The 24,988-nt window shown below is 39.3% G+C and overlaps 2 protein-coding genes and 1 long non-coding RNA gene across 3 annotated transcripts in view; 1 reads left to right on the top strand and 2 right to left on the bottom strand.

Moving 5' to 3' along the window:
• Positions 1 to 24,988, bottom strand: part of pygb (phosphorylase, glycogen; brain) — a 41,776-nt gene that overhangs the window by 11,985 nt on the left and 4,803 nt on the right. Inside the window, exons 4-11 of the mRNA XM_041789035.1 lie at positions 23,835 to 23,938; positions 22,032 to 22,163; positions 21,663 to 21,774; positions 21,496 to 21,578; positions 20,170 to 20,313; positions 17,631 to 17,723; positions 17,392 to 17,538; positions 15,690 to 15,853 (exon numbers count right to left, since the gene is read on the bottom strand). Coding sequence (XP_041644969.1) covers positions 15,690 to 15,853; positions 17,392 to 17,538; positions 17,631 to 17,723; positions 20,170 to 20,313; positions 21,496 to 21,578; positions 21,663 to 21,774; positions 22,032 to 22,163; positions 23,835 to 23,938 — 979 coding nt within the window. The remainder of the gene's footprint in view (positions 1 to 15,689; positions 15,854 to 17,391; positions 17,539 to 17,630; positions 17,724 to 20,169; positions 20,314 to 21,495; positions 21,579 to 21,662; positions 21,775 to 22,031; positions 22,164 to 23,834; positions 23,939 to 24,988) is intronic.
• Positions 6,800 to 8,771, bottom strand: LOC121510808 (mucin-17-like). Its single transcript, XM_041789036.1, has one exon. The coding sequence runs from the start codon at positions 8,253 to 8,255 to the stop codon at positions 6,960 to 6,962; it is 1,296 nt and encodes a 431-aa protein (XP_041644970.1). The 5' UTR covers positions 8,256 to 8,771; the 3' UTR covers positions 6,800 to 6,959.
• On the top strand, positions 17,381 to 19,527 carry LOC121510809. Its single transcript, XR_005991989.1, has 2 exons — positions 17,381 to 17,515; positions 19,437 to 19,527. It is a non-coding gene; the product is annotated as an uncharacterized LOC121510809 (long non-coding RNA).

The raw sequence follows: 24,988 nt of genomic DNA, 5'->3' as shown, positions 1-24,988 counted from the left end.
ATCAAGATCACCCCAGACATTAACAAAATTGTACCGATAAACTATAACCCACTTATTGATGAAATACAGGAACAGCCTGATCGATGGATGGTAATGCCCATATCAATGATTGGCCGCATAAACATAATCTATTCCACTCCCTCTCTCTCAATCATTTTTTGATAAAGTGAACCTAATTTTTAGCAAGTTAATCTGGAACAATAAAAAGTCTAGATTGAGACTAAGACTACTTTACCTGCCCTATAAAAGGGGAGGCCTACAAATGCCAAACTTGAAGTGGTACTACTGGTCTGCCCAGTTGCGATCTGCCATGTTTTATTTTTCAGAAGAGTCTCTTCCAGCCTGGGTTAAAATTGAACAATCATCAATACCAAATCTTCCACTGAAGCTTTACTTATACTCAGGTGATCTAAAAAATTTGAAAAAAATAACAGAGAATCATTTTCTTAAAATACTATTATCATATGGTATAAAGCCCATCAGCATATTGAAGGTCTTCCACTGATCTCACATTTCTCCCCAATCTGGGGAAATACATATTTCAAACCAGGAAGAGCAGATGGGAGGTTTCAGAATCTGGGCTAATAAAGGGGTGCAGAAAATTGGTGACCTCTATATGAATGGTGACCGTCTTACTTTTGATGAGCTAAGTCAGATATACAAAATCCCCCAAAAGCACTTCTTTAAATATATACAACTGAAACATTTCATAGTAGCAAAACATAAAAATGTAATATCAGAGCCTCCATTATCACATCTTGAAAATCTCACACTTGGAATCTAGCTGGGAAGAGACAGATCTCTGTTTTATACAGCTTTAATATCATATGATAAGGAGTCCACCACTGATAGATTAGAGGCGTGGAGATTGGACATTAACGAGAATATAGATATTACTGAGTGGGAAGAAACATGTTTTAAAGCCCAGAAACAATCAATTAATACAAGCATGAAGTTATTGCAATACAAATGGTTGATGAGAACTTAAATTACCCCAGTCAGACCTCATAGTTGGTCCCCTGGCATTCCAGACACATGTGTTAAATGTTTGGAGGAAAAGGGCACTCTCTTTCATTGTTTATGGAATTGTATAAAACTACAACAATACTGGAAAACAGTTGTTCAGACTATATCTGAGATTGTTAAAGTTAAAGGCTCTTTTCATGCTAAGATTTGTGTATTAGGTATATATCCAAAAGACTTTAGTGTAAGTTCAAAGCAGAAAGCTTTGATTGATTTTGGACTCTTTCAGGCTAGGACGATGATAGCCCTATCCTGGAGGAAAATTGATATACCTTCAATAAATGTATGGATGAGGGAGATGACAACTCGCATCGCATTGGAGAGGCTGACTTACATAACCAGAGGGAGGATAAAGGATTTTGAAGATTTGTGGAAACCTTTATTGCTGTTTCTTAAACATCAAAACATGCAGTCCTCTTAAAACTGCTGTGTGTCGAGTGTGTTGTATGTCCTTATTATTTTAAGGTATGTATGTGTCAACATGTATGTACAAGAGTCTGTTACAATTGTTTGCAAATGTTCATTTGTGTTTGTTAAATGTATGTAAAATTTAAAAATTAATAATAATATTATTTAAAAAAACCTATGACCATATTAATTAGTTATTTAATCTATTGACTGTACTCAGATTTTGAAGTAATTAATATTTTCAGTGTAACTCAAAGACTGTAAGAAGGCTCTGTCACCTCATGTGCATATTTTTGAGTAATCAGCTGTGTGAAATGATCTTATCTCATGTAACGCTGCCCACACCCTTACATATGTTATACTTCTGATCATGTGTAGTCAGCATTCTTCAACCCTTTATACATCTTGCAACCATACTATCATTACACACAGACCTGCATATACTAAAAATCAGTACCAAAGCTGTTACGTGTTCGTTTGGTCCATATTCAAATCATGTCTGTCACGTGGGGCAAAATTCCAAAAACAAAAGGAGAAGGACCCAAAATGCAGATGAACTAAAAACTGATTTAATGAAACAAACAAAAGAACTTACTACAAAATAAATCCACTGGAATCTAACTCAAAGTCCAAAAAACAAAGGAAAATCCACAAGGAGCACGAGGAGACTGAGAGTAACACTGGGGAATGACATCTGACAAACTGACACGGACACAGGGAGACAAAGAGGCTACGTTCACACCGCAGGCCTTAATGCTCGATTCTGATCTTTTCTCAGATCTGATTTTTTTTTTTTTTTGCCTGTTCACACTGCAGTCAAATCCCAAAAGATCAGATACGTATCTGATTCAGAACCACAGACGAAAGTGGCCTGAATCTGATTTGAAAGATCATATTCAATGTGAATTGCACTGTTCACACTGTCAGAAAAAAATCTGATAAGAGTCACATTTGAACAAAAAATCAGATTCAGGCCACTTTTAATTGCAGTGTGAACGTAGTCAGAGACTAAATACACAGGAAGTGATGAGACAAAGGGAAACAGGTGAGGACAATGAGGCACGGGTGAAACTGGTGAGGGTAATCACAGAGGAGGGAAACAGAGACAGGAAGCAAAACGAGAATCACACACAGGGAGAAGAAAACTACAAAATAAAACAAGAAACATGGAACACTTCACAATACACAAGAACACTGGACCAGGAGGAAAATCAAACATGAGACACTAGGAGGGAGCAAGGAAGCAAAAACAAACACAGGGAGGAAAACTGAACATGAAACACAGGGAATTAACTAAACATTAAACACAGGGAATAAACTAAACATGAACACTAATGAATACCAAAAGAACAAACTAGGAAAAGTCTAAAGGAACCTAAACAAAATAAAATTAGGAAAAAAAAAACAAAAAAACAAAAAACAAAAAGCACAAAATACACAGAAACACTAGGACTACATAAAACACCTAATAAACTGAACTAAACACTTGAAACATGAAATACACAGAATGAACATAGGAAAAACACAAGAATCAGAACTTAGAGCAGGCAGTGTCTTCTCTTTTAAACAGTGCTATGTAGCTGTAACTTTTGCACAGGTTTTCTTCTTGTAGAGGCCAAAACATATTTTTGCTTTAGAGTGTATACAGGCTCATTTGTGTTCATCTGCAAAGATTTGTAATTTTTTTGTCCTTAATTAAAAAAACAAATTTTGGTTGAAGTACAATCATTAATGCTAGATTTAAGTATAAATTTAATTTGGTAATTTTTTTCACATCTGTATAGAAGTTTGTGAAAATTCTGTTTCGTTTAAGGAGGGTGCTTAAATGTAGAAGATGTCTCATGTTGTGTTTGTAAGCTGCTTCTGGATACCTTGCTTTTCCCTGGGTAAAGTCTGTCCACTATCCATCTATCCATTTTATTCTCAGGGGGATGGTTGCTGAGTGGGGAAAATCTGTTATAAACAGAAGTGTGTTACCCATCCACTCACTGAGATTGAGTGGTGTGGAGCTGTGTCTCAATAAGAGTTACCCTGTCCTCCAGAGCTACAAATAACCTACATTTAATACACATACCATTAGTGATAAAAGAGGACGGAGAAAAACTGAACATGTGGCACACTGAGCAGGAGAAGGAGACAGAGCAGCCAAGGCTAAGCTAGGCTAAGTGCAGCAATAAAAGATGAGAGGGTGAAAATAAATCCGTAAAACGCAGACACCTGTCTCCATTTTGTCTGTGTGTCTTGCATTTCTAGAATGTGTTTTGTGTCAGAAAAATAAAAACATATTTGGTATCAAACTAAAAAGAAAGCATTTGAAAACAAACAAATGTAATCTAAGCAAAAACAGTTTATATCAAGAGTGCAAATTCCCAAGTTTTTAGTCCTTAAGTTTTGAACCTCTATCTTTTTGTTTACAGTTCCCGTTTTTCACAAAATTCACATGGGGGCGGGCTTTCCTGGGATGTTTCCCTAATGGCCAATGAATTTTTGAGTGACAGCTCAGTCAGTTTAGATCAGGAATCACCAACTACGTTTGCACAGGGGCCGGATGTTTTTCTTGGCAATGTGACATTGTGGGCGCCAGACTGTTAATTAAGAAAATAAGATCTATTGAGATGTTTAAATTTACTTTGTAATGAACTCTGTTTTAGGCATTAGCAGTAAATTCAGTCCTTCTCGCCTATACTACAGCCAGCCACAAGGGGGCAATTGAGATATTTTAGCCACATATTTCTAGGGCTGAAATGCTGTGCATCACTGGGTTTCAGTGTGTAATCCTGACTAGAGCCCTGCACTGGAGCCCTAGGGGCCCGACAGCCCGACAGCCTGAGGGCCAGGCTTCGGGCCAATGATCATATCATTACCTCGGACACGGGCCGGGCTTGGGCTCTTTTGTTTTAAACCTTCCAATTAGAGCAATGTGTTGTGTTTGTGTTTAACCAATTTAAATGGCAACACTTGAACGCAGCAGCTGCTCTGCCCCCTCCCTTCCCGCTCTATGTGTCCCAGCGGCCAGCGGTAGCAGCAGCGAGTGTGCTTTCAGCACAGCTGGAAGAGTGATGGAAGAAAGGAGGACTGGACTTGCCTCTGAAACTGTGGATGCTATTCTTTTTCTGCATGATGCCAAGTAAACAGACTGTTCTTCTTGTGGTGTTTAAAGAACAGAGTTTGCCATGCTAAGCAGCTCACTGTTGTTGAATTGGGCATCGCCATGTTCAGAATTGACTAATAGTTCTACTATAGAATAGAAGTGTTTATTTGTTAATAGGCCTACAATTGCTGCGATATGCACGTCAGCTGTTGCAGTGCGCTGCTGCATCGTGCACGCACAAAAAAAAAAAAAAAAAAAAGTTGGGCTTGATACGGGTTCGGGCCTGATAATTCGGGCCGGGCCGGGCTAGGGCTCCACCCCCTCGGGCCCGGGCCGGACTCGGGCCCAGATAATAGGCCCGTGAAGGGCACTAATCCTGACTGGTGAAAAACACATGCAGTAAACAGTTTTTTTGTTTTTGATATCCAGGCAGGGAAATTGGTAGGTTGACACTGTAACCAGTAGTTCTCATCAAGAATGGACAGATGAATGCGAGTTTATCATGCATCATATTTATTAATAATGGCTGACAGGTGGATTTTTGTGAAAGTGATCAAGCAAATCCAGAAAAAAATGTTTTTATCTCAGTCAGTTTTGGGGTTCCTTTAGGGATTTTTGAAAATGAAAAAATACTGTAAATACCAAAACACATTTTCCTCACATTTTCTGAATTTAAAGGGATACTTCAACATTTTGGCAAATTCGCCCATTGCCATATATCCTACATTCTTAGTAATAGGTTCGTTACCTTCAGTTGTCGGTGCAAGCTGTTTCTAGATCACCGCTGCCAAGGTCGGACCTGCTGTGCCAACTCAATGTAAGCAGACGGTATTTCGGCTTTCCCTCATCAAACTCATCAAATACACAATCCAACAACTCCAAAACGCTCTCGTGGACAAGTTGTGACCTGTACATTCACCACGCTATGAAATAATCATGGAACATTACGAGACCGAGATGTTTTAAAGCTAAATGCAAAGCCGGAACTACACTCCAGACATGGCTGCTGCACTGTGTCACTCCGCCCAGTGGTTTACTCAAGAAATAGTTCCGAGGATTTGCTTCGTGCATCGTAATGTTACATAATTATACGTTATTATTTCATTGGTGGTGAATGTGCAGGTCACAACTTGTCCACGAGAGTGTTTTGGAGTTGTTGGATTGTGTATTTGATGAGTTTGATGAGGGAAAGCCGGAACACTGTCTGCTTACATTGAGTTGGCACAGCAGGTCCAAACTCGGCAGCGGCCGATCTAGAAACAGCTTGCACCGACAACTAAAGGTAACGAACCTATTACTAAGACTATAGGACTTATGGCAATGGGCGAATTTGCCAAAATGTTGAAGCATCCCTTTAATAATCTTCTAAGGGAATTTGTGCTTCAAGTCTAACTATTGATTTAACATGTTTATTTGTTTTTGTAGTACTAGATGTTTTGTTGTTTAGTATACATACATGTAGTAATTTTTTTTCAGCCAATTCAAGTGTTTTCTTTGGTTTGTACATAAACTAGACCTATGCCATCAGCTAATCCATTAGCTTAGCGGTAGCATAGGTGTAACTCAGAGGACCAGGGTTTGCTTCTCAATGAGTTCATATTTGGTTTTCATCAAGGAGACAAAGACGGGATTAAAATGTTCGTGCTGCTGTGTTTGATGAGTAATTGGAGTGTTGGTTGTGCATTGATATGCCATTTAACATACTGATTTTTTTTCTTCCTTTTTTTCACGTTCTAAATTTATTTCAAAGCCACATCACAGAAAAGAAACGACATCATCACATTCTAGATTTACTTCAAAGCCTCATCACAGAAACAAAATGACGTCATCACTGTCTAAATAGAACTCAGAGAAGCATCAAAGAAATGACATCATCACATTCTAAAAAGACAGGGGTCTTGTGGGGGGCTGGTGTTGGTGTGGATCGGTGGTGCTCGGCGTGTGGCTCTTTTGTGATTGTTTGGGGCCCTGTCTTGTCGCTGTTTTGTGTCGCTTTTCGTCCATTTCGGCGACCTTTTCCGTTGGGTGCTGCTGTTTTCCTGGTTTTTGCCCATTTTGACCACTTCTTTTTGCCGCTTTTGTCCCGTTTTTGCCCTTTTTCACAGTTTTATTTTTTTGTCCGCTGCTTTGTGGCAACTGAATCGCCTTTTGTGTTGGGTGCCACTTTTTCCCAGCTTTTTCCCATTTTGACACTTTTTGTTGCAACTTTTTTGGCTTTTTTTTTTTTGACCGCTTTTGTCATGTTTTTGCCCTTTCTGCTTTTTTTGTCCCCATTTCCACTCACTTGGTTTCCCTTTTGCCGTTGGATGCCACTTTTTCCCGATTTTTTGAAAATTTCATTGCCACCTTTTGCAGTTTTGTCCCATTTTTGCCCATTTGTTTGAAATTTTGAAATTTAGTCCTGTGGCTACTCAAGAAATGAGTGATTTGGGTCATTTTAATGTTGTGTCCTGGCCACCATGCGACGGGGAATAACAACAGTAATAGGTATTAAGGGAAAGTTGTGGACAGGACAGGTGGGGTGGTGAACGAGTGGGGGGCAGGTGCTGATTTGGTCTTCGATTTTCTTGTTTCCTAATTTTGGTTTTGGGGGTGGTGGCATTCTGATGTCGACCCAAGGCTCCTTTTTTACTTTAGGCTGACCGGATTCCATTTTGGGCTGCTTCTCTTTTGTCTGTTTTGGCCTCCCTGGTGGTCGACTGACTGACTCAGATGTTGGCTCTGATCTAGTCTCAGGTGTAGAAACCTTGGTCTGGATCCGGCTCACTTTGGTCTGGGCTTTATTATGTGCATTGTCTGTAAAATTCTTTAAAATTGTGGAGGACGGAGGGACTGTCGATTTTGGCCCTGATCCAGTCGAAGGTGTTGAAACCTTCTGAGGCAGGGTAATCTTGATCTTGGGTCTCTCTGCAATTTTTTGTGTAACGTCCGTCGATTTCTCTGAAAGCTTGGAGGACAGAGGGACCGTCGATTTTGGCCCTGATCCAGTCGAAGGTGTTGAAACCTTCTGAGGCAGGGTAATCTTGATCTTGGGTCCCTCTGTAATTTTTTGTGTAATGTCAGTTGATTTCCCTGAAAGCTTGGAGGACAGAGGGACTGTCAATTTTGGCCCTGATCCAGTCAAAGGTGTTGAAACCTTCTCAGACAGGGTAACCTTGGTCTTGGGTCTCTCTGTAATTTTTTGTGTGACGTCCATCGATTTCTCTGAAAGCTTGGAGGACAGAGGGACTGTCGATTTTGGGACTGATGCAGTAGGAGTAAATGATACCTTCTTCTTGGTTTCTGTTAAAATTTGCTCTGGTCTTTCTATTGTGGTACCTTTCAAGATTTTGGAGGGCAGATTCAAAGTCTTGGATTTTGATGCCTGTGCAGTTACAGGAGTTGAAACCTTTTTCTTCTCAACCCCGGGGACTTTGTCTTGGGCTTTTACTTGTATTTGAAGCACATTTCCTTTTTTGTCTACAGATTCTGATTGTTGACTTGATGGGCTGGGGATTGTTTTAGCGTAGTTTACCCAGAACTTTTCCTCCCATTGCTGTTGAAACTTGAAGGCAACAATCTTGGGATCTGTTTCATGCTGACAGTCACGGAATTCAATCAGTTCTGTCATATACTCTGATAAAAATTCTCGTAGGTTTGTTGGTTTCGACAGAACCACAGCTCTACTCACACACTCTACGAAACTCCTGACTCCGTAGGGAAACGAGCCCTGGCAGTCTATGTTAGCTGACATGTCTCACCCGTTCTTTACGATAGCTTGGCTTCAGTAAAATAAAACAATGAAAATGTATAAAACGTTTAACCCAGAGTAGTCGAAAGAGCCTATAGGTAGGAATTCAATCACTCTATCTCATATTAACTGTGGTGAGCCCGGGTGAGACGTGTATATCGATTCAGATCAGAGCCAATGACGTCACAAAGCTTCGACGTACGGCTCTAGGGGAATCCCCACTCCCGAGCAGCAAAGGGGAATCCACTGAAGACCCATTTACGTCATCAAAGATATGCGCGCGCATTTCGGCAACGCAAGTGGCTCTTTGCTCCATCTACTCAGCGTTAGCGAAACTCCGTTCTAAAAATAAAGTTATCAGCAGCCTTAAAATGAACTGAAGTTCCACAGAGTTCCGACAGGACCCCGACCATCAGAGCATCCGGAGGCGTCTGTGGCTGCAGGCTATCAGACCAGCTGACTGGACGGAAGGAAGATACCGTCAGAAATGCTCGCGTTTGCAGCGCCGGCTTCATATCAGGTAAGTTCTAACTACACCTTCATAAAACTAGAAAACAGTTTGATGAACAGTAAATGGAAAATATATATAATTACGTCATAACGCCGTGACCTTTTAACAGAGTATTAGCTGATGTTAACGTTAGCTAACATTAGAGTTAGCTGGTAAACAAACGTGTTTTGCTTACAGGTGAGGCGTCAGTGAACTCCAGTACTCCGGATTTTGTTCCCTCTGTTTGTTTACAAGAGACAGAGCCAGAAACCCGAGGCAAAGATGGAAAGGTACAAATAATGTGACTTTCTACTTAAATTTTCTTTGCATTGCTGTGATGTTCCTTCCCTAAGAGTTTACAGTGTTTAAATAATATAGCCACAAAACAACAGAGTGGCTTTTAAAGAGGAAATTGTTAAAAATGTTATAATAATAATAATATTAATAATACATTTTATTTATAAAGCGCCTTTCTCAACACTCAAGGTCACTTTACAGATAAAAACAATACATTCACCAGTCCATTTATAATCACAAGGAAAGCTTTAGCAGATGCATTCTTGTATATTTGTCTCCCTTCTATTACTTAGCATAGCATTTAGACAGGAACTCAACACAACCACAACATCAACAATAGTTTGTGGGGAGAGAGAAAGAAAGGTTTGCAACTGTTTGATATTTATCTGTGAGTTCATATTTACTAAGACAGGTGTGATCATGCTTACAATCACATACAGTGCTGTGAAAAAGTATTTGCCCCCTTCCTGATTCCTAATTTTTATTTTTGTTTTTTTACGTATTTATCACACTTAAATGTTTCAGATCATCAAACCAATTTTATTGTATCACAAAGAGAACCCAAGTAAATACAAAATGCAGTGTCTAAATGATAATTTTATTTATTAACAGGAAAACGATTCAGACCTATCTGGCCCATGTGAAAAAGTAATTGCCCCCCTGAACCTAATAACTGGTTTTGCCCCCCTTGGCAGCAATAACTGAAATCAAGTGTTTGGTTCAGCTGGTGATGAGTCTTCGTCATCGCTGTAGAGGAATTTTGGCCCACTCTTTTTCACAGAATAGTTTTAATTCAGCCATAATGGAGGGTTTTTGAGCATGAACTGCCCGTTTAAGGTCACACCACCGCATCTCAATTAGGGATGGGAACTGATGAGATTTTATTGATATCGATGCCGTTACCAATTCTTCTTATAGATTAGATTCTTTATCGATTCCCTTATCGATTCCTTCCTGGGATTTTCCTTTTGGATTGCTAAAAACGTTAAATATCAAGTGTTTGGGAGGAGAACTTTCTAAAATTGACAAAAAAAATGTCTTTTTTGTTGGAAATGTCTCGGTTAAGACAAACTGCTCTCTGGAGCTTTAATCTGTGAACTTGAATTAGAATACAGTAGTACTGCTCATTTTCGTTAAAAGAGAAAAACCTTAAACTATAAAACTAATCTCTGGATCATAGATATCCGGAGGTATCAAAATAAACTGAACTCATGCAAAATTAACAGTTATTGGGCAAAAAGATTCATGTCATGCATTAGACATCACTGTTTGACAGACGTTTCTCATTGCCCTGTGTGCATCATTTTTGGAGAAATGAAGCCACATTTTTGACCACTTTAGTCTGTGTTTGTGACAGTTCATTAGAAATGGATGGTAATACGGTAATACTGTATTCTGGGGTACTTAAAATAGCCACAGTGTTGCTTTGGTGTTGCTGTGTTCTTTTCTTTGTAGGCCTCATTCCATTTTCTGTAAACAGTGGAATGACGTGCTTTTCCAAAAAGCTCTACCTTAGTCTAATCTGTCCACTGAATGTTCTCCCAGAAGGATTGAGCCTTACTCAGGTACATTTTTGCAAACTCCAGTCTGGTTTTTTTATGGCTCTTTGTCAGCAGTGGGGTTTTCCTCAGTCTCCTGCCATAGCGCTTCATCTCATTCAGATTACGACTTATGGTCTGAGCTGACACTTCTGCACCCTGAGTCTGCAGGACAGCCTGAATTTGTGTGGAAGTTGACTGAGGATGTTTATCCACCATTCCAACTATCCTGCGTTGCATTCATTTGTCAATTTTTCTCTTCCATCCACATCCAGGGAGATTAGCCACAGTGCCATGGGTTGTAAACTCCTTGATTATTTTATACACAGTGGACAAGGGAATTTCAAGATCTCTGGAAATGGTCTTGAAACCTTGAGATAGTTCATATTTTTCCACAATTTTGCTTCTTAAGTCCTCAAACAATTCTCGGCTCCTCTTTCTCATCTCCATGCTTGGTGTGACACACACAGGCACACAACACAAAGGTTGAGTCAACTTTTAGACACTCTAACTGGCTTCAGTTGTGATTTCTAGATTTCCAGCACCTGTTACTCCCACAGGTGAGTTTAAATGAGCATCACATGCTTGAAATAAAGTGATTTACCCACAGTTTTAAAAGGGTGCCAATAATTTTGTCCGGCCCATTTTTTGAGTTTTATGTAAAATTATGTCAATTTTGGCTTTTTTCTTTGGATTTTTTGTGTTTTTCTAATGCACATGAAGGAAAAAAACGTGTATACCAAAAACATTTGTAATTGCAACAATTTCTGGGAGAAATGGTGTATTTTCTGGAAAAATTCCAGGAGTGCCAATATTTTCATCCATGACTGTATATACTGGCACACAGATACCCGCGCACCATGGTGCAAGCATGGCGCGGGGACAGTTCTGGCACCGCAGTAGTCCTCTCTACCTGATAGTCTGTTAGACGTGCACTGCTGTCTCCAATGTGATCTAAGACAACCTGAGTTTAAAATCGCTCTGACTCTTCTTTCTGGCTGTGATCAGTGATGACAATTTATTATGCACACTCACAGGTGCTGCATCCTGCTGCAGCCATGCCAGGTACAACAGAAACCACTGAGGGGTTTTGAAAACGTTTAAACTTATCTTCACTCATTTAATGTGAAATATAGATGATATTATTCACTGCTTGTTGGTCATTTTATGCGCTAAAGTATTCTGTACCTTTTTATAAGATCATGGTGAAGTAGACACTCGGCAGGACAGAGCTCACCATTGAAACGCAACGTGGACATAAAATAATGTTAAAGTCCAATCCTTTTCTGTTTAAAAGCACACAGAACATTACTTCACATTCACAGATTCTGTGATATTAGATTAAGATGGTCAGTTCTCATCTTACATCTGGGAGGAGGGGATGGAGGAAAAAGAGCGCACGTCTGTGTCACTGATAGAGAAAAAAAAAAAAAACGCTCATTGTGCGTATGCATGCACGCCGACAAGAGCTTGTAAAATGTGTTTCATAAACACATTGTGGCGATACTGTATTGCCCAGTAAATGTTTATTGTCTCAGCTTCTCTGTTCAGCTGACTGCCTCATTGAGGCCTATGTTTTATGGCACGCGGAGGTGAGGAAACTATCAGGGAATCGTTTAGAGAAAGTGTAAATGATGTCGATGGATTGAGCCAATTGGAACCGGTTCTCTAATTTTGTTGTTTTTGGGCCATTCAGAGGTGGACTTGCTGGTATGTTTCGCGTCGTTGTCCTGCTGCATAACCCAAGAGCGCTTGAGTTTGAGGGCATGAACTGATGGCCAGATGTTTGCCTTCAGGATTTTCTGGTAGACAGCGGGTTTCATTGTTCCATCAATCACAGCAAGTGGTCCAGGTCCTGAAGCAGTCCCAGACCATCACACTGCCACCACCATGTTTGGCTGTTGGCATGATGTTCTTTTTATCAAATACTGTGTTATTTTTACTCCAGATGTAACGGGCCGCACACCTTTCAGAAAGTTCAACTTTTGTCTCGTCAGTCCACAGAATATTTCTCCAAAAGTCTTGGAGATCATCAAGATGTTTGGTGGCAGATGTGAGATGAACCTTTGTGTTCTTTTTTTGTCAGCAGTGGTTTTGGCCTTGGAACTCTCCCATGATGCCATTTCTTGCCCAGTGTCTTTCTTATGGTTGAGTCATGAACTCTGACCTTAACTGAGGCCAGTGAGGCCTGCAGTTCTTTGGATGTGGTTCTGGGTTCTTTTGTGACCTCCTGGATGAGTCGGCGTTGCACTCTTGGAGTCATTATGGTTGGTCGACCACTCCTGGGAAGGTTCACCACTGTTCCCAGTTTTCTCCATTTGTGGCTAATGGCTCTGACCGTGGTTCACTGGAGTCTCAAAGCCTTGGAAATGTAACCTTTTCCAGACTGATCGATTTCAATCACTTTCTCATTTGTTCTTGAATTTCTTTGTATCGTGGCATGATGTGTTTCTTTCTGAGATCTTGTAGCCTACTTCACTTTGTCTGACAGCTTCTATTTAAGTGATTTCTTGATTTAGCAAATCTAGTGGTAATCAGGCCTGGGTGTGGCTAGTGAAACTGAACTCAGCTTTCCAAAAACTGTGGTTAATCACAGTTAACTCATGATTTAACAAGGGGGCAATTACTTTTCATATTGGGCCAGAATTTTATAATCTTTCAGACACCGCATTTTGTATTGACTTGGGTTATCCCTCTGTAAAATACAAAAATTGGTGTGATAAGTGTGATAAATATGGAAAAAAAACTCAAGAATCAGAAATGGGGCAAAAACTTTTTCATGGCACTGAATACCAGGTACATTATTTCGTCTACATTGACTGACCTCTATAGAAACCCGTCTGTAAAGAACATATACCAGTAGTCTATTGTTATCTGTGGTATTAAATCAGTGTAATGCTGACATCTGGTCTTTATGACTCTTGGATCAAAGAACAGATTTTTGCAGGCCCGTTGGATAAACTCTGATCTGTTTTACTGGTCAAACAAAAGAGAAAATGTTGGTGTAATGGGAGTCTGACACCAGAAGAAGTTTAGAGTAAAATGTCTCTTTTGGTGTGGGCCCTGATTGTTGGAATTTCTACAGATGCCAGGGCAAAATTACATCCCAACAACACTTATATACAAGTATCAACAATTAACTGATACAAACATTTAAAAATACATACTATAAAGAATCAGCTCTCTAAAGATAAATAGGGTAATTTCAGTGGTGCTTGTAGTGGAGCCATGTTTTTTATTTTTTTTTGTGAAATTCTAGACCCTCGTTATTTAAAAACTCAGGCCCGTCTTTATTCTGATAGGTCATTTCCTGAATTAAAGACCCAGGTCTGTCTTCCAATTGGTCATTAAGTGGACTAAAGATTCAGGCCAATCTTTTTTCTGATTGGTCGTTTCATGGACTAAAAGACTCAGGCCTGTCTTCTGATTGGTTGGGTTGTAGACTAAAGACCCAAGTAGGGCTGCAGCAATAGATTATTTTCGTAGTCGAGTACTCTATCGATTCTTCTGGCGATTAATCGAGTACTCTAATAAGAAATATTGCATTTTTTAATTGGTCACTTTGGCTTTTTTCAGGAGAAGTAGTACTAGAGAAATGAGAAAAGAAGCTGGGTTCCTTAAATGAACTACTTTTATATTAAAAATTGGTCTTATTCTTTAAAGAAAATATATTTTACAAAGTGCAATGAAGTTCTGATGACAGTTCTTAACGTTACAAGGAAAGGAAGTTAAATAATGACATTAGATTATACCATATTTGGGGTTTTAGGGATCCTCTCCCAGGAAATTTTTCGTGCTAACACTTTATTTCTTCTATTGTAGTTTATTTCTATTTTCCAATTTGCCATTAAAGTAAAGGGACACAATCATTTTAACATCTTCTACTTTATACATGCATGTAATATTTCACATTATAGCAACAATAAAGTTCCATCATTCACACAGTGGTCTGATGATGTCTGAAAGGTAAACCTTTAGATTACCTGAATATGGACGTTTTTTCAAAGCGTGTTCACTTTTAATATTTGCACATTTTTGTTTGTGAATTCATCCACCATAAAAATATGACCTTTTTAGACCATCCACTGACATGGAGAACGCATTTTAAGGGATAAAGCTGCTTCTGTGACCTGCTAAATCCTGACTATATGATGATGAACTTTGACCTATTTAGTCTCAGTCAGTGTCTGTGGCAATTTAATTGGTGTCAATTTATTATCAGTATTAGTTATAAAATTATTTGGGATGCTGACACTTTTTAAAAAATATGCTGCAATCAAGATGTCAGTGCACTGAATTTTAAATAATTTATAATTAAATGTATGGCGTGCGCTCGCGGAAGAAAGAGAGAGAGGGAGAGAGAGAGAGAAGGAAAGCCCCAAAACAGGACTTGAATCGTGACGCCTGACAGTGTTCGGTGAAACTGTCAGGCCAATAAACCACAAGCTTATGAAATTCCCTTAAGTCTGCAGACACAAACTAAGCGCTGTCTCACTCCAGCGAGTCATGCAGGCCAGATCAACTCGGAGATCTGTGTAGGTTCACCGGTGCCGGTAGTGCCATATCTGCCAGCCGCAGGGAATGGCTGCGTAAAAACGTAGGACGCGTGCCTGTAAGCATCACTGCATCAACTTCTCTTCCTTTGTGATTTTCACGCCTCATATCATGCATGTTGTGTTATAGTACCAGCGAAAACAAGTACATTGTGCCACACAAATAGCCGTCCGTGTGAAACACAGCTCGCCGTGCAACACACGGCGCGATGTCCAGGCTACAGTACGGGCGTATATGGATACATGACTGATTCAAGCGAAGCCTCGAAACAGATAATTTGCCTCGAGGAATTTTTTGATTTGAATCACCCGAATAATTCGAGGAATTGTTTCAGCCCTAGACTCAAGCCCATCTTTGTCAAGATTGGTCGTTTCACAGACTTAAGGACTCAGGCCTCTCTACTGATTGGCCGTTTAATGGACTTCAGATTCAAGCCTGTCTTTGTTCTGATTGGTAGTCTTGTGGACTAAAAGACTCAGGCCTGTCTTCTGATTGGCTGTTTAATGGAATACAGATTCAGGCCCATCTTTGATCTAATTGGTTGTTTCCTGGACTCACACAGTGGCTTTGACGATGTCTGAGTGGATCTGAGCGACTCCGTTGACAGCGTGAGATCCGACCACACACAGGTGAGCCATGTTGATCCTCTTCGGATCTGACTCCTCGATCAGGGACATCCGACGCAGACGGTCCGTGTCGCCTGGATACAAGGCAGCTATCCGCTGAGGAGGACACAGTGAAATTATTTTCATAGTTATACACAGGTATGACTATGACAGATTAGGGATGTCTCTCTTTAAAGATCTGAATCACTTGGCTTGGCTCAGCTGTATCATTATATCCAGTGGTAGGTAAACACTTTCTGTACTCAAGGAAAAGTAATGTTACTTAACAATAATAATTACTCAAGTAGAAGTAAAAGTACTTGTAAAAATAAGTACTTCAGTAAGAGTAAATAAGTACCTCATTAAAAAACTACTCAAGTAGTGAGTAACCTCATTTTGCACAATTTATTAAAACGTATTGCATTACAACATATTATTCAGGGGTAGTAATGTAAACTGCACATTGTCATAAATAAAGTGACATAACTTGCCAAAATAATTACAAGAAATGAAAAATGTAACTTAATACTCCAAGCAGCAGTCAAATTATTTTTGTTAACCACAATTATGAGATGAAAAACTCAATATAATGAGAAAAAATAGACTCTCTCATTATAGTTATTTCTACAAGATGGTTTTAATCTCATATATGAATTTGTACCTTGCATTTCTTACTTTTTAATCACATATTAATTTCATCACTTGTTGATGATTTTTGGCGCATATTTATTAAATCAACTTATAAATTGTCCTCATTTCTGACTTTTGGCCCTTTTTTATTTAATTTTTACTTTTAAGCTCCAAGTTTTGAATTTTTATCCTGGTTATCACTCAACAAATTTGGTAAGCCAAACTAAAACTTACTAAACCAAAGACAACTTTGGCCCACTAGCCCCATGTTGTAACCATGTTAGGTATAATCAGAGATATGCCACACACACAAGATAATAATATCACCTACGACATAACGTTAAATAATGCCGTGTAAAATCACATTTGTGGCAGCAGAGTAGCAGAGGTGATTGGACACGTGATGTCATTTCTCAGTCTGCAAGTTAAAACAGAGATTTGAACTTATACGTTTAGCCAACCAGCAGTGCAGTTATTAGCTTGTAGCTTGACATTTCCACCGTTTTAGGTAGACACAGTAGGCAGTGCATTATGTGTCTGTTGTTCCTCATCGTTTGAAAGGTAAAGAGTCTTAATGTTGGACCAGGGATGAACATGCTCCTCTGAAGGAGATGCAGGTATTACATCTTCAGCCATTATCTCCATCTGTTGATAGTTAAGGGGGAGGGGGTCACTCCTCCGTTTACTCTGTGGTGCTGAGGATTTTACTTCACGCTGCTGTGAGAGCTCAACTGAGTGTTAAAAAAATACTTCATGAAAATAAATTATTGACAAGTAAAAGTAGCAACCAGTGCATGCCCAATGTAACGGAGTAGAGGTCAAAAGCACTCTGCTCAAAAAGTACTCTCAGAAGTAGGATTTTTCAAAAAAACTACTCAAGTACATGTAACGGAGTAAATTTAACGCGTTACTACTCACCTCTGATTATATCTAACCGCTCTTGATCCAGAACTATTTTAACTTTCTGAAACCAGACAAATGTAGAAATGTTAACCTGTCCTACAGTCGGGTTTAGAGCCACTCACATCCAGGTGTCTCTGGTTGATGTCGTAGATGATGAGGAGGTGTCGGGGCAGGAGCTGCTCAAACATGAAGACAGGCCAACGCTCCAACGCTTCAGGGAGCACCGTGTGGTTGGTATATGCACAGGTACGACAGGTGATGTCCCAGGCCTGCACACGTACACATCATCAACATAAAGAGGAAGTCCTCATAGAACATTGACCTGCTGGTAGTTACATGATGGTAAATCTTTAAGCCACACCTTGTCCCAGTCCAGCTTCTCAACGTCCACCAGGATCCGCATCAGCTCAGGGATCGCCAGAGCAGGATGCGTGTCATTCAGCTGGATTGCTACCTACAGGGAGGGAAGTAAAGTAGTCACCAACACCACAGAAGAGGAACATGAGACTGTTAACAGTCATATGAAGAACAGACATAAGAGAAGATATACCAATAATCGTTCCCTTTCGTTGACTGTTCTTAGTTGGCAGCTTTGGGAAAGTAGGAGGAACTGGTGCACAGGAAAATCTGGGGAGTAATTTTTCCAGTAAAAAGTATTTTACTCAAAAATAGTAAAATTTACTCTTTATTGAGTATATTTATTACAAGCCACCACGAGAGTTGGAGTAAAAACACAGGGTCCATTCAAAGAGTCCAAAAAAATTACCTCCAAAGTCCTTTCCTATCCACTTTTCCTTAACCCCGGTTAAAAACATCAAAGGGTCAAGGAAAAGTGGGAATGAGGGAGTACGAAAGGAGAACAGGGTGATTAGGGAATCAGACTGCACTTTCCCTAGGCAGATTTTGTGGACGTGACGTGAGTAAAAACTACAATTTAACATTGACGGACTACAAAATTCGCACCCACTACTTGGTGCGTTCTCCGTGTCGTTATGTGCAGCGAATGAAACGTGAAAACCTCCGTGATGAATATGAGCTCATTAAGAGTTTTATATCCTAAAGTCTCTTCAGGACGAGGGGCAGTGACTGTGAACATCTAGTACAGCAGAAACTTTTCTCGTATCTAGTCGTCAGTACAACTATATGAATAATATTCAAGTCCTTTTATTTCACAACAATATTAAATCGTTTTGTTTTGATCCCTACCTATCCATTTTCTTTAATTCTCTCTTCTCTGTTAATTTTATTACAGAGTCTACTCTGGTTCTGTCTGTCTTTCAGCTCGTAATGTGAAAAGCTCTATAAACCATCTTAATTATGATGATAAATATGATCAGCACAATATGGCCATCATCCTGACTTCATGGCTTGAATTGGTTTTGATTTACAAACTTTTGTCACATTAACTTTAATATTTCCTAATAGTGAAACAAATGCAGTTTGAAATACTGACTGACTACCGTTTGGATCAAAATGAAAATGAGAAGAAATGAAATCATTATCATAAGTGGAGTGATATAGTTTTCTTGTCTGTAGTATTCCTCTGTTCAACCCTATTTCCTTCCATTTATCACATGAATTATAAGTTTGACAATGAATTTTACTGTTTAAATCAGGGCTAGTAAAGTTACAGTCGAATTGATGGGTTGTTTTGATGAGCGGTCAACAGGTGCGTCACTTTAAATTAAGTTTATACAAAGAATTGTGGGTCGTCTGTTCATTTCTCCTTTGGTAAAGGATGGTCCAGTGTTTCCTAGGCTAAAGGAGATAATAAATGAAGTAATGATGCTCCTTTCCTTTTCAGTTGAAGAATTCGAACGGTCTTTATTATGGCCGACGATAAAATACTTCCGGGTCATTTCACTCAGTTAGGAACCTTCTGAAGCAAAATGGACTATTTGAACGGACCCACAGAGTAAATTCTGCTGGAGTAAAACTTCCGCCACACCCACTTAAGTTTTTAACTCAGCTGCCATCACTCACGGTTGGTCCCAGCTGCAGATAATCCTTGACAATCAAGATCTCCTCACCAGGTGATGAACTTTCAGACACCTTTGTACTACAGCTTCTACTCAGGGAACTCCTCCTCAACCTTTGATAATTTACTGATTTTTCAGTGAGGTTTTTCTTGCCTTGTCTAACTCCATCTGTCCTCTGTTTTTTGCAGTGTCTCCGTCTCTCTGCCCGTGCTATTTCCAACCACCAGCCAGCTCACCATCATTTACACTGTTGTTGTCAAATAAACATCTTTAACTTCACCACCTTGTCTCGTGCTCTGCTCCTGAGTTCTTGTCATACATTCATCACAATTGTTTCTGTAAATTACAACACTATGTCTAATATGTATAGGCAAAAACGCCTCTTTTGTTGTTACGCCATTTATAGGTGAAATGGCAGAATTATCAATTAAGAGAAAAATGAAGCTCTATATAAAGAGGAAGATCAGTCTATTTAGAGTAAGATACAGCTCCACATAACCATTACCAAATTCTATATGGAGCAGAAAATCTTCCGTAATGAGTAGAAACATTTCTATAAGGAATGAAAAACAGCTCTGAAAGGACTAAATGAAATACTGTATTGAGAAAAAAACAGCTCTATAATCAGTAAACTAAGGTCTGTATTACTCTGTAGTGAGTACAACTGCTGTAGAGTTGTTTTATTTTGTTGATGTTAGAGTTTGTAATCATAATTTAGAGTTAAAAAAAACACTCTAGAGTAAAACAACTCTGAAAACATTACTCTGCAAGCAGAATGAATTTTACTCCTAATAGACTGGGACCAAATGTTATATTTTTCAGAGTAAAATTTTACTCAATTTGAGTAGAATTTACTCAGGTAAATTTACTGTGTGAGGGGTGAGGGAAACCCTCCCTGAGTATTTTGGACCGTACTCTCACCTTATCAGGAAACGTGTCAAAGGATGTCCTAACTGGATCTCTGCTGCCAAACTTGGAGGATTTGAACCGGCGGATGATGTCCTGCAGCGTGGCCGCCACCACGAAGTACTCCTGCTTCAGACGCAGCTCCTTCCCTTCAAAAAACTACAGAGGAACTGTACCAGTGAGGTTGGATAAGATCCTGAATTATCAGCCTGAGGTCAGTCACAGCTCGGCGGTGTCATCTCAGACAGACACTGATACTGGAAATGTTGGACTGTTTTCACATCAGTCAGGATTATTACTGTGCTCTAGAATGGCTGACCCATGAACAAAGGTGTACCTGAGTGTTTGTTGCCAGCTATGGACTATTTGGTAAAAATAAAGAGAAAAAGGACCCAACATCCCCAGCTTCACAAACATTCGGTCCTCTGCCTTTGATGATGCCATCCCTTGAAGCCTTTGATAGGCTTTATATATATGATGTTACCAACGCTTATCAAACATTGATTCTGCTCTGTGTGCATGTGTAAAACTTTATAACTTGCTTGAAATGTATTTCTGCTCTTTGACTTCTTGATGAACCAACCCATAGGAAACAGGTAGAGGATGGACCAATCATGTTAGCACTGCTCATGGTTGCTATGCTGTTCTCCAGGAGACATTTGCTTTGATCTCACTAAGAGATTCCCAACATTCTACTACATACATTATCTTAGTCAACTTCCAAGCCCTATAACTCCATCTCAATTCATCCTACAGACTTAGTTTTGGCTTTAAAAAGTAGACAAATTATTCACCTTTTTATACTGAATTCACTATTTTGCTATCTTTGACAGATTTTGAATAATTCCTGTAAAAGGTTTGATGTTGTCTCTCGGACTTTAACAATGAGCGTGTATGTGAAAGAATGTTGGGACTCTCTTGGTGGAGAGCTGCACAGCAACAATGGGCAGAGCTAACAAGATTGGTTGGTCAACAAGCCATGATCTCAGAATGTAAAAATGTGCTCTTGAGTTTTGCAACAATAATGACTCCATACATACACAGGAGTGCTCTGACATAGTGATGTTACTGATGTGAAAGCATACCAGCAGGGTAAAGGCTGCTTGGGTGTTGCATAAAACATTTTTTGCTAATGTAAAAAAACACATTAAGCAGACTCTGGGTCGATGCCTGACTGCATTCTGCTTGTGTTCACTCCAGTCTAGTGGTCAGACTTCGGGGCCTTAAAAAACTTTTGCTAGGTGATCTTTAGATTTTAATGTAACAATAAAATCACCTTTAATTCTATCTGAATACTGAGAATTCTGGCAGTAACACTAAATGTTTTTATAGTGTACTCACGTTGTCGTTGGGGTAGAGTACTCTAGAGATGTTTTCCGCCAGGTTTCTGTCCAGAACAGCTTCGATATAATCTCCTACATTAACTGTGGAGCAGAAACACTGAGTCAAATGAGTGTTAAATCAATAGAAGAAGGGATCTTTATGTGGTAATGGATGATCAGACATACAGTTCTGCAGTTTGAAGTCATTTGGCGCTTTGGCCGACCACAGCCTCATCGTGTTCACTGTGTTGTTACGGTAACCAGGAACTGGAGTGTCATAGGGCAACGCCAACACCACCTGGAGGATCAGACAGACAGACGCTTAAAGGGTAGTCACACAGATTTATGAATGAATGGCTCAGGATGAAGAGCAGAATTATTCAACAAAAGAGCAATTATTGATCAATCAGTGAACAGCTCGGTGAACTGAATGTTAAAGTTGGATATGAACTGATTTAAATGTCTGCACTAAATAATATTTCCTTTATTGACTAGACCACAGAGTCACTCTCTGAATTAACCCGTTTTGATTGTCTTCATTGATTAGTCTCTCACCTGCGTGTCCACCCACTTCACTCCACTCTCCGTTTTCTCCACCCGACCGTAGAAATGAACTGGCCGCATGTACTCCGGTCTCGCCTTCTCCCACGGGTTCCCGTACCTCAGCCAATCATCTGCCTCCTCCATCTGAGGGAGGGCGGAGCAAAATGTGAGCCAGCCACACACCTTCTGAACACCTGAGGCCTGTGCGACCAAGCTGGTTCTACTTTTACAGAGATAACTTCAGGATTAACCCTGGATTTTCTGTATGACAACACTGGTTCACTTCTTACCGGGATAAATCACCATGGTAACTTATGCTGAATGGCTAACCTGCTCTGGAGCAGGTTATGTTCTGGATACAAGATTAGTGAGTATAAAAGCACCGCCTCCGGACCAATCAGTTCTCTTGGAAAATGGCCTGCCCATTCTTAGAAGATCCTGTAGACGTTGGTGCACGGATCATGAGAAGAGCGCTTTGGAGAGAAAGAATATGTAGGGATAGATGATAGATAAATTCTGGTGATTTCATCCATACAACAGAGACAGTGTGGAGAAATAAAGCCTTGTCACTTGCCGCTTTAATATACAGTGCTTAACAAATTTATTAGACCACACTAACCCTAACCAAAGTAAGGTTTATGCCACAGCTGCCCTAAATTAACAGCATTGGTAATTACCAAAATCATTTTTTATGTTTCTGCAATGGTTAATACACCAATATGTAGAAGCTCTTTAACCCAAATGATATTTTTAATGCTAAAATATAATTATTATTGCTATCCATGAATTTTCAAATTTACTGATTTAAAAAAACAGTAAAGCACATTAATATTTCTTGATTAATATGCCAAATTATAGTTATTTACTTGCATTCCTGAACAGAAAAATTAGTTTTAGTGGTTGAATGTTATGCTTGATTCATTTCTGACTTCTCAGAGAAGCCCAGTGAGCCGGCTCAAATTTGGGTAAATTCAGTTTGAAATCCCTCATTCCTGTTGACAATGGTAAAACGTGGAGAGCTCACTAAAAATGAAAGAGTCCACATTAAAGCGCTTCATGATGCTGGATGGTCTTTGAGACAAATATTACAGGTGGTCTAATAAATTTGTTAAGCACTGTATGCACTTTTGTATTTGATCTTCACTTGTTCCCAAGTCCTTTTTGCTCCACTTGGGTTGCATCTGAAATAATGGGGTTAATAATAATGGCACACATGGCATAACTGCAGAAACATGGATTAATGAAACGCACAACTACTCATGCTGTCATGGTGAGGACTTAATATTACAACTCAAAATTTGCTGAGGAAGCTCTGCCCTAAACATCTGTGCCGTAATAAAGTGAAACTGAGTGATCAGAGTGCTGTCCGTTTATATTGTCCGATGAATTAATATTGTATAATCTATCAAATGTATGCATTAACAGAGTCGGCAATTTTCCGCCAGCATTTTTTCCTGGCTTTTGCTGAGTGGACAGTGTTGCTTCTGGCCTGGATAATTGCTTTAAATTCCCCATATTTTTTAAGAATGATTGTCTGTTCCTCTGTTGAGATATACGCTGCTATGCAGGGTTTCTCCATGTTTGGGATTGGTCAGACGCTGCAAACACCACCCCTTTTATGTGAGCGTGCACTGATCCAGATTGGAAAACCCTGGGTGCTCTTAACGAGTTGATAACCAGCTTCATCATACAGCTGATCTGGATTGTGAACATCTTGATAAGTCAATCCAGCTAGCGGAGAGATATTCCAGGCGTGTCAATCCAGCTTCGTCGTACAGGCCTCTGGTGTGTACAAGTGTGAATATGTCTGTGTACCTGCCACCCACTACTGATCTTCTGGTTGAAGATACCAAATTCATATCGAATCCCATAACCATACGCCGCCAGGCCGAGGGTTGCCATGGAGTCCAGGAAACATGCTGCAGCAGAGAAGAGAGAGGAGGCATGACATCAGCACAGTTAGTCACCGATTATTAGACATTCAAAGACAGGAGGGACATATTCATAAAATACAAAATATGTTTCATATCAGCAAACAAATTTTAATATTACAGAAAGATACCTGAGCAAAAACAGAGCTGCAAAGTCCACAATATCCCTAACTTTGGCAACATTCAATCATGGCTTTAAAGGTTGTCATTTTTAAAGTTTACAAAACATTCTGTCCTTGCCTTAAAGATGATGTCATCCTTTATGGTATAAAACTTTCATACCTTGCCTTTGAAGATGATGTCATCCTTTAAAGTTTATAAAACATTTTGTCTTTGATGATGATGTCACCCTTTAAAGTTTATTAAACATTTTATCTTTGCCTTTGAAGATGATGTGATCCTTTAAAGTTTATGAAACTTTTTTTTTGCCTTTGAAGATGATTTCATCCTTTAAAGTTTATAAAACATTTTTCTTTGCCTTTGAAAATGATATTAAGGCTCATAAAACATTTTAACCTTGCCTTAGATGATGATGTCATCTTTTAAGGTTTACAAAACATTTTTTCCTTGCTTTTAAAGTTGATGTCATCCTATAAAGTTTATAAAACATTTTGTCTTTGACTTTGATGATGATGTCGTCTTTTAAAGTTTATAAAACATTTTGTCTTTGCCTTTGAAGTTCATGTCATCCTTTAAAGTTTAGAAAACATTTTGTCTTTGCCTTTGAAGATGATTTCATCCTTTAAAGTTTTTAAAGCATTTTTTCTTTGCCTTTGAAAACGATGTTATTAAGGCTTATAAAACATTCTGACCTTGCCTTTGATGATGATGTCATCTTTTAAATTTTATAAAACATTTTGTCCTTGCTTTTGAAGTTGATGTCATCCTTTAAAGTTTTTAAAACATTTTGTCATTGCCTTTGAAAATGATGTTGTCAAGGCTTATAAAACATTATGTCATTGCCTTTGAAGATGATGTGATCCTTTAATGCAGGGGTTCTCAACTGGTGGGTCGGGACCCGAAAACTGGTTTGCAAAG

This window comes from Cheilinus undulatus, linkage group 6 (genome assembly GCF_018320785.1).
Source record: "Cheilinus undulatus linkage group 6, ASM1832078v1, whole genome shotgun sequence".
NCBI lineage: Eukaryota > Metazoa > Chordata > Actinopteri > Labriformes > Labridae > Cheilinus > Cheilinus undulatus.
Note: the sequence above shows the minus strand (reverse complement) of the source record. Positions and strands in the feature narration are given on the sequence as shown.